The sequence below is a fragment of the Poecile atricapillus genome, chromosome 2 (genome assembly GCF_030490865.1).
Source record: "Poecile atricapillus isolate bPoeAtr1 chromosome 2, bPoeAtr1.hap1, whole genome shotgun sequence".
NCBI classification, from domain to species: domain Eukaryota; kingdom Metazoa; phylum Chordata; class Aves; order Passeriformes; family Paridae; genus Poecile; species Poecile atricapillus.
The window spans coordinates 134,908,611-134,923,775 of NC_081250.1; the positions used below are offsets into that span (position 1 = coordinate 134,908,611).

The 15,165-nt window shown below is 37.2% G+C and overlaps 1 protein-coding gene across 2 annotated transcripts in view; it reads left to right on the forward strand.

Annotated features, from left to right (window-relative positions):
* ZFPM2 (zinc finger protein, FOG family member 2) overlaps positions 1-15,165 on the forward strand; it is a 306,491-nt gene that overhangs the window by 193,038 nt on the left and 98,288 nt on the right. For both annotated transcript variants that reach the window (XM_058833173.1, XM_058833174.1), the window contains one exon: positions 2,526-2,637. In XM_058833173.1, the coding sequence (XP_058689156.1) occupies positions 2,526-2,637 (112 nt within the window). The remainder of the gene's footprint in view (positions 1-2,525; positions 2,638-15,165) is intronic.

Below are 15,165 nucleotides of genomic sequence, written 5' to 3' on the forward strand. Positions count from 1 at the left end.
ACATATTATTTGTCCTGTCTATGTAGATAAACTATTGCCCAGCACAAGAAGATCCTGATATTATTTGAGGCTTTTTGATACCACCTTAATGCAGATAATACCCTTAGAGATGGAAGAGACACAATGAAATGTCAGACGTCTGGAAAGGAGTAAACCAGAAATAGGAATTAGATCTTGTGAAAATTAAATAGATGATCCCTTCTGCACTTAAAAGATAGAATTTTGTCTTTTTCTGTTTTTTAACTTGGCCTCCAACTTAGGGGAAAAAAAACCAACTTTTTTGAATGTCTTAATCATTTGTGGTGTACTTGGAAAAGTCTCCTAGCTGCATAATGTTTCACTGTCTTTTGATTGTACTTGGGATTACCAAAGACTGAAAGCACATATAAGCACAAAAACATGTTAAAGGCTTGACTGAAATGGCACTTGGAGAAATGCAGCAAGTATTGGAGTGTGTCCTGATCCTTCTCTTCATTATTGCTATGCAGCCACAGTTGCCAACATTCTTTCTACAGCTTGCATTCAATTTGGGTATGATTCTCAGCCGTGTGATGAATAGCCACTATAAATTGTTTCTGTGGCAGCCTTAGCACTGTTTTGGTGTAAATTACAGTAAAGTTCAGGCTTTTCCATGATAGAAGGCAGAGATAATATTTTGATTACCTTTCATCTCATCTGCTGCATCTTTTTCAATTTTTGCCTAGTTTATGTCATTATTTTCTGTGTAGCCCATATGTATACGCTTCACACTGATTTCATAACTTATAGGCTTCTTGATAATTTACATAGATAATTACATAGAAACTTAACCAAATTTTCAAAATTAAATTGTTTTGCTTACTACTCAATTATTAATAGGAATTTAAACCCAGAATACAGGTGCTTGCTGTTGGGTTGACTTTTTTTGCAGTACTTCATATAAGCAAAACATACTTTCTGCAACTTCCCATAGAGGAAGCAGTATTAGGAGTTGAGACACTGAACGTCCCTTGTTTCAATATTTTTACACTAGGTAGGTACATTTTTACTAGATGTTACATTTCTTTTTCCTGCTTTCATTCATAATTTCTATCTGTTTTTTCTCAACACATAGGGAAGATGAATAACATGGTGATAGAAATGTGACATGCACAAACATTTGTATGAAAAATGTAAAATGGGGAATGAAAATTAAGTAAGAAGCAGTGTATTTGATAAAACAGTATTAGAGTCTAAATAGCTAAAACCCCCACAAAAATAGAAAGACCTGTGAAATTTAATTTCTTTTTCTATCAGCATTATTTAAATACTAAGGTAATTATAGTAAATATATATTATTTAAGATTATTGATTAAATCTTATAGAAAAAATATTTTAAGCAATATCTTATTTTCAATAAATATTTTCAGGTATATTTTGTGAATGTGGTAAATGTTTTTATTCTCCACTACACTTCTAGAATGGTTATTAATAATAAATGTCGGCAAAGCACCTGGAATGCCCATGTAAAAATGATTTTCTGTATCTTAAAATGTTTTATCTCGGTCAATAGTAGAATAAAATATAGGTTGAGACAACTGGAGGATTATTGGTGGAGTATAAAATTAAATTCTCTTACAAGATACTGGAATGTCTTGGACAGAATTATATTCTGGAAAAAAAAATAACAGTTACATTGTGACTATTTTACTTTGTACTCTCTGTTGTGGTTTTATTCTTGAGACAGAGGAGAACTGTCTATGATAGAAGTCTAAGTGCCATATACTGACAAAGTCAGGACTACCCACAGGATTTTTGCCATTTAATTAGTAAAAGGAGTTATGTGTTAATAAATTTGAGGCCTCTTCCTTATCTTCTCAAATAAAAAATTCTCTAATTATAGAATCTGAAGCACAGACAGGAGATGGTAAATTGCTTGCATGCTTTTCAGGCATGGGGATGTCATGCCTTACTTTTGTCTTTGAGTGTATAAATACAACTTGTTTCATAGTTTTTTTTGCAATGAAACATTAGCATTATTGCTATTTCAGTCATAGTAAATTCACACATTAACAATAGCAAAAAGGCAAAAATTCCATTATCCATTCAGAACAATTTCCTATGATAATACAAATGTTACCCAGGACAGATCATGGAAATGGATACCAATTCTTTAAATTCTTTCCTGTTTCAGGAAATAGTGAGATCCCATTGATAATGAGGTACAATGTGTCTAAAGTTCACTTCTAAGCACTTGGCTTTTTGCTGTGAAAGTCATCTGCATTCCCTTTATAATTCTCAGCCACCAGAGATCTGTATAATCTTGGAGATCTGATCCAATATCATTCGTAAAAATCCTTGATAATAGTTTCACCATTCAATCAGTGAAAGAACTAAAGCTTCCTACTTGTGTCATCTTTAAAAAAATCCTCAGGCAGGGGAATAAGACTTTGGCTTATGGGTTTCGAGATTTTGTTGTTTGCAAATAAAATTATTATTACCATTATTATTCAAGTTCTTAATCAAGGTGAACAAATGGCATCTGTTTGTTATCATCCCTCCTACAGAAGACAAAGGCTTCAGTCCCTATGGTACTGACTGCTGGCCCCAAGTGGCTGCTGGATGTGACTTGGCAAGGAGTAGAAGACAACAAAAACAACTGCATTGTGTACAGCAAAGGTAAACATAAACTGATTTTTTTTTTCTTTACTTTCTTGTGTAAGCTACTGAGATAAATATGTACCTGTTGCATAGCAGGAAAATTAATACTACATCTCCCCTTAATGTCAGTTTTTGTTCCCATTTTTCTTCCATTTTCCAGTTTTGCCTTTTTTTTGTCTTTTAGTGATGTAAAAACTTCCCATGGTATCTGTAGTTTATTCAATGCTTTTTAAACACTGAAGGACATCAGCTGGTATAAAATCTACCATACATTTCTCTCTGAGAGTCAGTGCTCTGAGAAACATCAGTGAAACCTATACACTTTGAATAGGTGAATTCTTTTTGACTTTTTTTGGGCATACTGGATATCATTTCTGTATTTTACGTTGCGTTGTAGACTATTAACTGAAATCCAGTTTCATATGAAGAATGAGAATTTGATTTGACTATGAAAAGACAATATCAGCATGGTAGAGTAAGATAAATGGAACTGGATTTCAGGGTTGTCATCTCTGACATTCCAGTCTCTACGTAGCAGCATGATGTGATGATGCTTCACTGGGGTGCATTGGTGAGTGGCAGTGGGTATCACTTGTGTCTTATGTGAATTTCTAGATTTGTTCAAGTCAGTATGAGTTCCTACAAGGCTGTGTGCCAAAGATGCTTTATCTAACCCACCACATCTAATCGCTCCTTTGGTTCAAGGTGCACAGGTTTTTGTCTTGCATCTCAAAGCAACACAAAGAACCTCAGGTTCAGTCCATAGTACCAAGGACTATGCACCACTCTGGTGCAGTCACTGTGAAAGCTTTCTAAATGCAGCTACAGAATCATTACAATATGGTTTAAAAAAAAAGAGAAACAAAACACCACTTGAATAAATGGAATAAAAATAACTTAGTGTAGCTGTGTTTGGCATTTACCCTACATATCAGGTTGCAAAACTATGACTTTCCTGCCTTGTATTTCAATCACCAATCTCAGCACTTTGTGAATACTTTAGAACATGCAGTGTTCTTGTTGAATTTCTTTTAGGCTTTATTTCTAACCAAACAGACCTACTGAGATCAAAGATTTGTTTGCTGAGGCAACCTAGTGACCATTTCAGCATACAAGCATCCAGGCAAATAAGCACCCATATCAATATATTAACATACAAAACACTAATCATAACATCAAAGACTCCTAAAAACTTACTAGAAACAATTACAACTTGTTCCTATAATCATTGCAATTTATACACTTATAAGAGGATTGCCTTTAAACTGCCACAAGCCTTTGAAAGTTGAAACGCTGAAAACAGGGAATTTGCATGTTAAAAATGAGTCGCACACCAGGGTCTTATAAATTCTTTCTATTATAATTACAGAATGTCAACACATTCATTCTACAACCTGAAACACCTGCAGTACTAGAGAACTGGGCTCAGATCTAAAAAGGGTTGAGCTGCCCTCCCTTCACAGCTTGCTGATTGCAGCCCAAGTGGAAGAAGCAGCAAAGTGCTCTGAGTAACAAACACACTGAAGCCTTTTGCATAAATCCAGAGCTGCAGTTTGCTGTTCATAATGTTGAATACACACAGGCAAACTTTTCTGTAAAAACTTCTTAATGTAATAGGAAACTAGTTTCACTCTGGAACATAGCTCCTGCAAATTCCTATAGGATAATGTCTTATCAAGTATTACATTATTTCTGTAGTTGTAATAATACTTAGCACATATTTACCAGTTAGACTTCTCATCTTCAAAATATTTTACAAACATGAACTAATTCATTGTACAGTTTTGGTCCTGATTTATTCTATTGAAATACAACTTGTTGTTTTTTTCTTTTTTCCAAATAGTAAGAACTTGCTTCAGTTTGATGCAATCTGTTTAACCCAAAATAATAGCATTTTCATTCAAAGGTGATGGATTTTGTTTCACTGATCCTGCTGGTTTTTTTAGTACTTGGTTGACAAGGTATGCTGAGACAGTTGAACAGTACTCAAGGTGAATTCTAGTCTCTACCACAGATGCATTTTATAACTAAAGTTGAGGATAAATTTGAGGACAAATACATGTTAAAAACCTTCTACTTCACTAAACTAATGCAGGAAGTAAGTTGTAGATATGCTTTGCTTTCACTGTGTTATGTTCCTCTCTTTGCACTCTGAGGTGGCTGCTCTGTCGGTCATTAAGCATCTACCCTTGCCTTGAGCTCTGGTGGGATTTTTGTACTAGAAAGATTAATTGGCTTGGATCACAAAACAATGTCAAATAGAAGATGGTAAAATAAATAAATAGAATAATGTTTCTTCCTTCAATTTGTATCTCATCATTGCAGATTACATTGCTTTGATTTGTGTTAGCTTTCTGTCTCCTATAGTGCCATTACTTCTAATGAAACGGTGTCAGCTGGCGTGTAGCTGTAATTCGATGTTATGTTGTAGTTGCATAGGTATAATTTTGTTAGTTTGCTTAGTAATACGTTGTTATTTCTGAAAGCAATTAGCTGAACAAATGTGTGGAATTGTCCATGTATCAGATTTGGTCACCTGGGAGCTGTTTTCCATACAAAATTCAAGATGAGATGAGTGGAGTAAATTGGCACATTTCTATGACGAAGATAAGTTTAGAATTGGCTAACAGTACATAGTACTAGTTGATCAGTTGCTGACTCAGAAGCACATGCCATATTTCCTTTTAGCTCATTACAGAGATATCTTTGAGAGCAGAATTTTTCCCAGATCCTTCAGGAGAACATAGGAATGTCAGTCTGATTTCCAGTTCACTAGAGTCTGTGAGCACTGTAGTCACCCACGTATTGCACACAGAACAATCACGGGGACAGGAGCCTAGAGTTTGGGTTCTATTGAAAGAGAATTTGAGCTGGCTGGCTAAGTCTCTATTTACCTTCAATGCTCTCATTCTCTACATAAAATACGTCATATTTTCCCTAGGCAGATGAACAAAGCATACATGTGCATATATATGTGCATATATATATATATATATACATACATATATACATATATATATTTTTATGATGTACACATATAGGATTATATTTCTAAGTTGTTACAGTGCAATCACAAGTCATCTTCTATACAAACTATTTTAGATAAAGAAACCAGTTATTTAAAATCATGCCTCAGAGTACATTCAAAGTGAATAGCTATGAAATAAATATTCAGTATTTGAAATAAGTGTTATTCTAATTATTTATTAGTATCTATCCAGTTTATTCTAGGATTACTACCTGTATTTTTTATAACTACATTTCCCCAATACTAGGACAAGTTAGAAAAGAGAAAAACAGTTCATTAGAGATAGTTAATTATTATTCCATTTTACAAATTCTGATACAAGCTGGCTACTCATGGCACATGCCATTATTCCACTCCATTTTCTTGAAATGAAGTTTCTGCTACTGTAGTTACATTCAAAAGGAATGCTATTTTTTTTTTTAATACTTACCGTAAAATTCTCTCTTGTTTCAAAAATGGACTTTGAGAAAGTCTGTTCAGTAATTTGAGATATGTCCTAGAAACTGAGATTTAAGACACAGATTTTATGAATTAAAGCTTATTTAGAAATATATGTTCTTTAAAAGAAAAAAAGCTTCAGCAAAATTTAAGCAAGTTATAGTGCTAGGAAGTATTAATGCATGAACTCTATCACCATTGCTACATAGTGTACTTTAGAAACATTTTTGCCTAACAGAGTTGTGCACCAGACCTGGAAAATCTCTAAGACCACAGTTAAGAGTCTCCCCACAAGCTAGGAGGGGGCTGGGATATTTATTTACTGCAAATCTTTCACTGGAACGGCAAGGATTTTAAAAAATAAATTATGACTGACCAGAATAGAAACAGTGCAAAAACCACAGCTGCACAGACTAAAAGCCATGCTCATGTAAGAGACATTTTTCTAGATATTATTTAAGCCATTTATGTAAAATGTATGGATACTGTATGTTTAGTGGCATTGTTAAAACAGGGTGTCTGTACAAATATTTAGCTGTGAGAATTATAAAATCATAAGGCGATTAAGTTAGCTAGTTGTGAAATTCCAATATTGCTTTTTAAATGACTTCAGGATATAGGAGGTGCTAAGGTTATTATCTGTTATCAGGAATACAGCGGAATTGTACGACTGGATAATAACTAAACAACTGACACAATGTAAAATTACATTATCAGTGTGTTAAAACAAAATTGCGCCCTAAAGGAGTCTACATGCCAGCTCAGAGCTGCAGTGTAATTATGCTTAACTCTGATAATTAAAATACAACGGAGATCAACAGAATCATTTTCATTAAGAAAATTATTAATGATGGTGGTATAACAGTAATTGATTGCAGAGCACCACAGGATAACTCTGTGCAGGAAAGCCAACATGTGTAACGTGTGTCTGGGCCGGTCGGGTTGCGTTGCGTCCCACTGAGCGTGCTGCCGGCCAGGTGGCAGCCCTGGGGCACATCTCCTGCTGCAAATCCTAATTTAGGAAATACAGCTTTGCAGGCTGTCCTTGGAGGGACAGGGATGGGCGCTGGTCATGGGATGGTGGGATGGGGTCGGGTATGGCTGCCAAAAGGGAGGTCGCTGCAGGCAGTGACTTGCACACTTCTTAAGCCAGCCATCGTCTCAGCTTGTGTGAGGCAGTGTTAGGTTTTGCATTTCCATTAGTGATTTACTGATGTTATTTCCTCCTCTGCCCAGCCTCACTGAGTAGTTTATGCCCTTCGTTATTTCTGAGAGGATGCAGGAGGAGAGAAATCCCATCCTTGCCCCAGCGCGGTTGCACAGCACCGCATGACATCTCCATAAGTGATTCCACAGGGTGCTCCCGTTAATTGTGCTGGCGGTGCGGACACAGGATATCAAGTGCCATAAAATGCCTCCATCTCTCCATAAGTGAAATCACAGTCGGTGCCCACTGAGCGACTATAACAAAATCCTTGCTAGGGAGGATGTTGCCTAAGGGTGAGATCCGAGAATTGTCATTTTCTTTGGTGAACAAAAAAACGGGGAGCGGGGGGAGGGCATTTCGGGGGAGTGCTGCTCCACACAGCTAAGGAATAGGTCCTTGCTCAAACAGATTTGAAAGCTGCCCAAAAAAAGTCTGTTCTCCAGTCATAATAGAGAAGAAGCCTGCTAGGGTGGATTTACAGAATGATATTAGTTAAAATGACAGCTGCCCACACTGAAACTGTGTCATGTAGTTAATTTATTAATGGAAGCTTGAAGAAAGCAGCACAGAGGAGAGGGCAGGGCAGAAGTCGGGGCTGGAGGCAGAGGGCTGTGCTCAAGCCTTCTGGGGCTTCCACTGGCTGCTGAGCCCCATAATTCACGTAAAATAAGTCAGTAAACACATAACTGGTTACTTATTTCACTGATAGTGGAGTGGCTTATTTAGTTGATGCATGTGCCATTTACTGAAAATGCAAATATTGTAAAAGGGTTACATGAAACCACTAGGAAATAAATTAGGGCATTTTTTAATTAATTTTACTAATTTAAAATAAACATTCTAATTTTTAACATAGAGGAAAAGTTAATTGTTGCAACAGAAGAGTACTTAAATTCTTTTCGGTGACAGGATTATTTTTCTTGATTGTTTTGTGAGATCCTTGATACCATGATTTCCCCAACAAGAGAGTTTCTAGCTAACAAATACTTTTCTTTCCCCTGTAACTTCAGGCAATGTAATGGTACATTGCACCACAGACATACAGCATCAGGGACCCTAATGAGACAGAGGTCAAACATCATAAGAAGTTTAAACACTGCTGCATTAGAATATGAGTATAATTTGGTTTGGGTCAGAGAACAAGTTGTTTAGTAGGCCAAAGGTTAACCTGGGGGCATATATTTTAGATTGCAAGGGGCTTTTTACCACATACTATTAAAAAGCAAATCGAGTATATTTACAAAGTCTGTTCCACATGGACAGTCAGAAAACTGCAGTATCTGCTGTCCTACTGGATGCCTCCATTAGCTATACAAAGTGCTGAAGCCTTTGGTGGTGCTAAAGGTTTTTGTTCTTTCTTTGTATCCACTGACAAAAAAAATCTGAGTTTTTAACAGTACACATGTGACATCTTAATATCAAAGCTTTATGGAAGAGCTTGTTTTGGAATTCTTTTTACAAAATACTGAAAAATTGCAAAGTATTTCTCAAGAGAAGTGTAATTTATGTGCCTAATGCTTATGTAGAATAATATATCTGCATTCACAGTCATTGGAAGAAAATGTGGAAACACATTAGGGCATGATTGTTAAATAGATGTCAGGCTCCCTGTTTGGTGTTGCAGGAATGTTGAGAAGGTGCAGTGCCAAATGGCATTGTTAAGAGTGAAACTATTGAAAATTAGTCTTGATAATTTCCTTGTTGGACACAGAAAGAGAAAATATTTTGCCTCCATCATTAGTGGTTCTTACGGCTTCTTGATGGCAGTCACATTGTTGTGGACTCACCTCAGGCACTATTCAGGTTCAAAGAACTCACAGAGCAGAACTGTGCTTTTTACTTATTTTTATTTTTTACCTTTGTAAAGAAAGTAACTTTGTCTTTACCATAGGTCCAGTGGGGTATTTTCCAAGGGTTAGAGGTCAGGGCCTTACATATTTTATTAATATCAACAATATTATATCAACAAATATATATATCAACAAATTTATATTTTATTAATATCAACAGTAAAAAGATTATTTTATGCAGCTTTTGGATATGCATATAATAGCACACTGTATATTATTACATGCCCTTTAAATTCTAAGCATATAGATGATAAAGGGAAGATGACAAGAAATACCAGAGTACAACTAAATTTCCACTTCTAATATGAAAATGCTTTTGTTCATTATTAGTGTGTTTCATTTACGTAGTAGCCAAATGGTATGAGTTGTTCTCATATGTATATTGTAGCTTTTTTCTTATGTCCTTATCACTTAATGTGTAACGTATTTCATAGTTTGAAATTGGAATTATTTTTCATTTGAGGAGACAAGGAAATGGGAAGAATACTGACACGATTTGCATGGAATTATGTATTTTGGATATAAAAAGCTGTAAAACTGAGTCTAAAACTCACCAGTGACAGCATATTCAGGATGGAAAAGTCTGCGCTTCACACTGTGACCATGTGAAAAGAAACATTGCTCCATACATTGAGACCACTGGCAACAATAAATGCAAGCAGAGTGCAGAGATTTTTTATTTTTTTTTTCCCAATGTGTGTATTTGTCCCATCAGTCATTTAGAATTTTTTTAAGAAAAATGTTGTCATTATTTTCAGGATATGAGATATATGCTAAATGCATTTTATTTTTAATTAAATTATTTTTCTACCCATTATGTTAAGTAACTATTCAAGGACTGCAGTAACCTTGTGACCTCTGGGGCTCATGGTACCTTTACCTCTGTCATCTTCCCTGCAAAGCAAGAGGGAAGAAAAAAGCCCCAAATTTGCTGAGCCACACATTTCAAGTTGTCAACAGCCCCATCCACAAGAAAACAGAAGAAAATATATATGCACTCTGTCCTGTCAAAAGGCTTTCACCTTATCTTGAGAGACTGTCAGGGCAGGAACATCATGGAATGGACAGGAGTCTATTAAATTAATAAGCTGCTGGATCGTGTCTGGAGAGTTATGATGCTCCATAAATCCAGTTTGATCATGGTGGACAAGGTTTAAATCTGCAGCCTCCTAATACACATCCAGGTCCTGGATTGGATTTGAAGTTTTGTGCTGGAGACACAGAGATAGTCCTGTAGCTTGTGAATTAAGATTTATCATTTTTTCATGCTTTTTTTTTTTTTTCCCCTATACTTCCTGACAAAAATGAAAACACCTTAGGGATCCTGGCAAATGTTACAGCTTGAAATGAAAGAGCTGTTGTCAAGGTGAAACCATGACCTAGAAGCCTAATATCAAACCTGGGTCATTCTTGGGAGGCAGCTCCATTGGTGCTGAGCATAAAACGTCTGTATGTGAGGAAATAGGGCTGTATCCATCTGCAGCCTGGTTTATAGTAATTTCTATTAAGTAATTTCTATTAAGTACTTCTACTGTGTATTTGTGATACAAGACAAACTAATGGTGTGCCATGTAAAAGCAAAAGCTCAAAAATTTTGGAATATATTCTTCCCCCTTTCAAGGTGCTTGTGTGTGTAACGGGCACTGAGGTGTGAGAATTCTATGTCCCTTATCTCCAAATGGATTAAGCCTGGTGCTAATAAGAGAAGACCCTTCTATAGCACTTAAGGTGCCAAGCTCCCAGCAAAACCTGTGTGGTATGCAGCCATGATGTCCAAGTAGAGCTGCACTACCTGAAATGCAGCATTAAAATCATGTTGGATGTGTTTTGTCTTTAGCAGCTTACAAGCAAGGCCATTATTACGGCACAATGGGAGGAATTCAAGTGTTTCTTGACCACTTAATTGACCTGCAAGCCAGTGATTTATTATCAGGTCCCTAAGCTCCTATTCCTATTACTCTGGAGACTCCAGCAGGTGATTGCTGTGCTTGCCTGGACAGGCAGAGGCAGACCCAGCAGTTCTCTCTTCTCAAACTCCATAGCCATATTTTGGATCCTGACTAATTTATTTATTGATGATACTTAGACTCTGTGTTAAAGCCATTTGTGCTCATTTTTGTTCTCATTGTTAATTTGGGAGCTTAAGGAGGCTTCCTGACATCTGAGAAGTCTAAAACCATTGTATATGTTAAAGGAAATGGATAGCTTGTGTTGCAATACCAGGGATGCTGAGATTTGTTTTATACTCTGGAAAATAGATTCAGAGCCAAATGCAATTGAAAAAAAATCTCTTCTGGAGTGTAGGTTTCCCTAAACAGAAAATGGGATCAAGATGTAACCCCCAATCATCCATCCATACATCTCCCTCCACCGTCTTTCAGGAATTGCTTAAGAACTGTAGCTAGAGATCATGTGTGACTGAATCCTGACCTCTCTATTGATCCTGGGGATCAATGTGTGTACTCTCTGATGCAAAGATCAATGTCAGTGTTTCTCTCCTTCTCCCGTGGTATTCCAGCACTGCTCACTAGTGTAGGCAGAGGCCACAAGGAGCAGGACTTCACAGTGAGGCAGCATGATTCTGAGGCTGAGTGCATGAGCACTGCAGACCACGTCTATTTTTCCTGATGCAATAGTGATTGCACCCTGTTCTTTGAGGCAGGTTATGAAATGGGTATAGTGAAGTGGGGAAAAGGGAGGCTGAAGGCTACAGAAAGAGCTTCTGCATGGCAGAAAATACAGGAGTCGCTCACTGCAGTTCTCCTTGCACTTGAGGCAGGATGTTCCAGGTGCCTACAGGTGTCCTTCTCACCAGGGCTGGGGCACCCCTCAGTCTTCCCAACTGAGGAAACTGAAGAAAGTGTGGAGAAGTTGAAACCTGCTTCAATATGTTTTTAATATCTAAGGAATGAGCTTTCGTTACTGCAAACATGGAGAGAATGTGGCAGTTTTTTAAAACATAATTTCTTTCCTTGTTAGAAAAAAACATGGAAAAAATTGCTGTTTCAGTTTTGCTTTTTCTTTCTTGTTTCAGTTTCACTCTTTCAGGGCATATGGGGCAATGTGATGCTGACAACCAGAAATCCTTGCTAGAGCATGCTCAAATTGTGATATTTGAAGCAAGTTTGTGATGTTGAAGCAGATTTAGTAGAGATGTTCTGTAACTGAGTGGTGATGCACATGATAGTATGTAGGCATATATACTTACATACATGCATATTCATATATATAAACAGAAACCAAAACCTCAGGCCTTGCTTAATCACTTCAGCCTGTATTTAACTCAAGCTGCAGAAGTTTCTGAAATCTCTTCCTATAGCTGCAATATATACTTCTGCATGGGTGGCTCCATCTATTCTAAACAATTATACTATCACAGGTTAGTAGTCATTAGGAGGAGATATTATTTGAAAATGACTTCAGAAGGTAGAATAAGTCCTAACTTTATTAGGCCTTAAGAAAATTACTACTATTAGCTTTATAAATTGCAGAAGAGTGTTAGTTTTGCAATATAATGGTGAAAGTAGAAGTCAACATAGACAAAAATTAAGCAATTTATGGAGTGCAAACCAATGTAGAAAGAATGTTGAAAAGTTAAACTGCATTAGAAACACTAGATAAGACATTTATTCAGATGTATCAGATGGTTTAAGTAACCATTGTAACTTTTTATTTAAAAAATCGAAACGTAGTCAGATCATACATACAGGGCTCTCTATTTTGGTGAATGAAGAATTCTTGTTTGAAACAGTGGTGATGTAGAAACACACACAAGTTGAAATTTTCCTTTTACAATTGAATATATATAAATAATGTACTAGAAGCATATAAGGACAGTGCACTAATTATTCAAGATCTGAAAAAATTAAAGACATTTTTAAGAAAACTGAGAATCATTGGGTTAACGGGAATTGACTCATACGAATAATAGAATCATGGAATGGCCCGGGTTGGAAGGAGCTAAAACATCACCTAGTTCTAACCATCCTGCTATGGACAGGGACACCTTTCACTAGACCAAGCTGCTCATTGCTCCATCCAGCCTGGCCTTAAACATTTCCAGGGATCCACATGCACATTCACAGCTTCTCTGGGCAACCTGTTCCAGTGTCTCACCACCCTCACAGGAAAGAATTCTTTCCTAATATCTAGTCTAAATCTACTCTCTTTCAGTTTGAAGCCATTCTCCTTTGCCTGTCACTTCATGCTTTGTCAAAAGTCCCTCTCTATCTGCCTTTTAGACTCCCTTCATGTACTGGAAGGCTGCAATTAGATCACCACAAAGCCTTCTCTTCTCTAGGTTGAAGAAATTTAATTCTCTTGACCTTTCCTCATAAGAGAAGTGTTCCATCCCTCTAATCTTGGTGGCCTCCTCTGGGTTTGTTCTGACAGGTCCATGTCCTTTCTGTGCTGGGGTCCCCAGAGCTGGATGCAGCACTCCGGGTGGGGTCTCACCAGAGAAGAGCAAAGGAGCAGAATCACCTCCTTGGACCATCTGCCCACACTGCTTTTGATGCAGCCCAGGACTTTTTTGGCATTTTGGGCTGCGTGTGCGCGTTGCTGGATCTTTTCCAGCCTCTCATCCACCAGCACCCCCAAGTCCTTCTCAGCAGTGCTGCTCTTGATCTGTCCATTCCACAGCCTGTGTTGATACGCTGACCCAGGTGCAGCACCTTGTATTTGACCTTGTTAAACCTCATGAGATTTCCATGGGTTACTTCTTGATCTTGTCCAAAAACTTCTGCATGGATCCCGTCCTTCAGGTTTGTCACCCACAGATGTGTCAGCTTGGTATCTTCTGCACATTTGCTGAGGGTGTGCTCAATCCTTTTGTCTGTGCCATTAATAAAGATATTAAATAGCACTGGTCCCAGTAGGGGCCCCTGAGCAACACCAGTTTTCTCTGATCACGTCTCTGAGACATTAATCACTGTCCTCTGGATGTGACTGTCCAACCATATTCATATCCATCTAGAAGATCATCCATCAAATCCATCTCTCTCTAGTTTAGAAAGCAGGATGTTGTGGAGGACCATGCCACAGGCTTTATAGAAGTCCAGACAAATGTCATCTGTTGCTCTTCCCTTGTTTACTGATGCAGTCACTGCATCACAGAAGGTCACCGGTCAGGCAAGACCTGACCTTGATGAAGCCATGCTAACTTCAGTTGAAAATTAAGATGAAGTATTGTCGTTGGTTTTTAGCTGAAGCAGATGTTCAGGCATGTAGGAATGGAAGCATCTGAGATGTAGGAGAGGTAGTGTTGTCTTTGGCCAGACAAAACATTTGCTGACATGATAAGATGGGCAATTGAACTTCAAGTGTGAGATGAAAAGGAAATGTTTTACACTAGGAAATGAGAAGGGTGGCATCAAGTGATCACTATGCATCTTCTATTAATAGTCTGTTCTTTTAAATGTGAACAGGCTCACTTTTATGGTGACTGCATGTGCATTTTAATGGATTTAAATTATGTGAGGTTTAAATGCATTTTCAAGTTACAATTAAATGAAAATTTAAAATAAGACTGACAGATTGCTAAGGCTAAGCCAGTTCTATGATTAAGGTTCAATTAAATTATATTTATCATGAGAGCAAATGAAGTATAAAATCACAAACAATGATATTTTTCAGTGGCTTACTTTGGTGGAAAGTGTAGTCTGAAGTATGACTTTGAGACTTTTATCTTTCATTCCCTCCTAAAATAGAAATTAATTAGGGCTAAACAAGCATTGGCTGTAGGTTCAGAACCCCATCCCAAGTCTTTTGTGGACCAGTGGTCCAGGAGCAATTTACTGTTTGTCATGCAAAGTATTATTTATTTTATTTGTGTTTAACTAGCTAAGTTAGGGGAAAAGTTGAGATTTTAATAGTTGTTGAAGGAATTAACTGTTTTTGTTGCTTTCATGGAAGCCACTTCTGGCCCTTTGCAGATCTGCTCAACAGATCTGCTGATACTGATTCTTTCAATATGGTTCTTTCTCTTTCCATGTACTTTCAATGTAAATCCCTAAATATCAGAA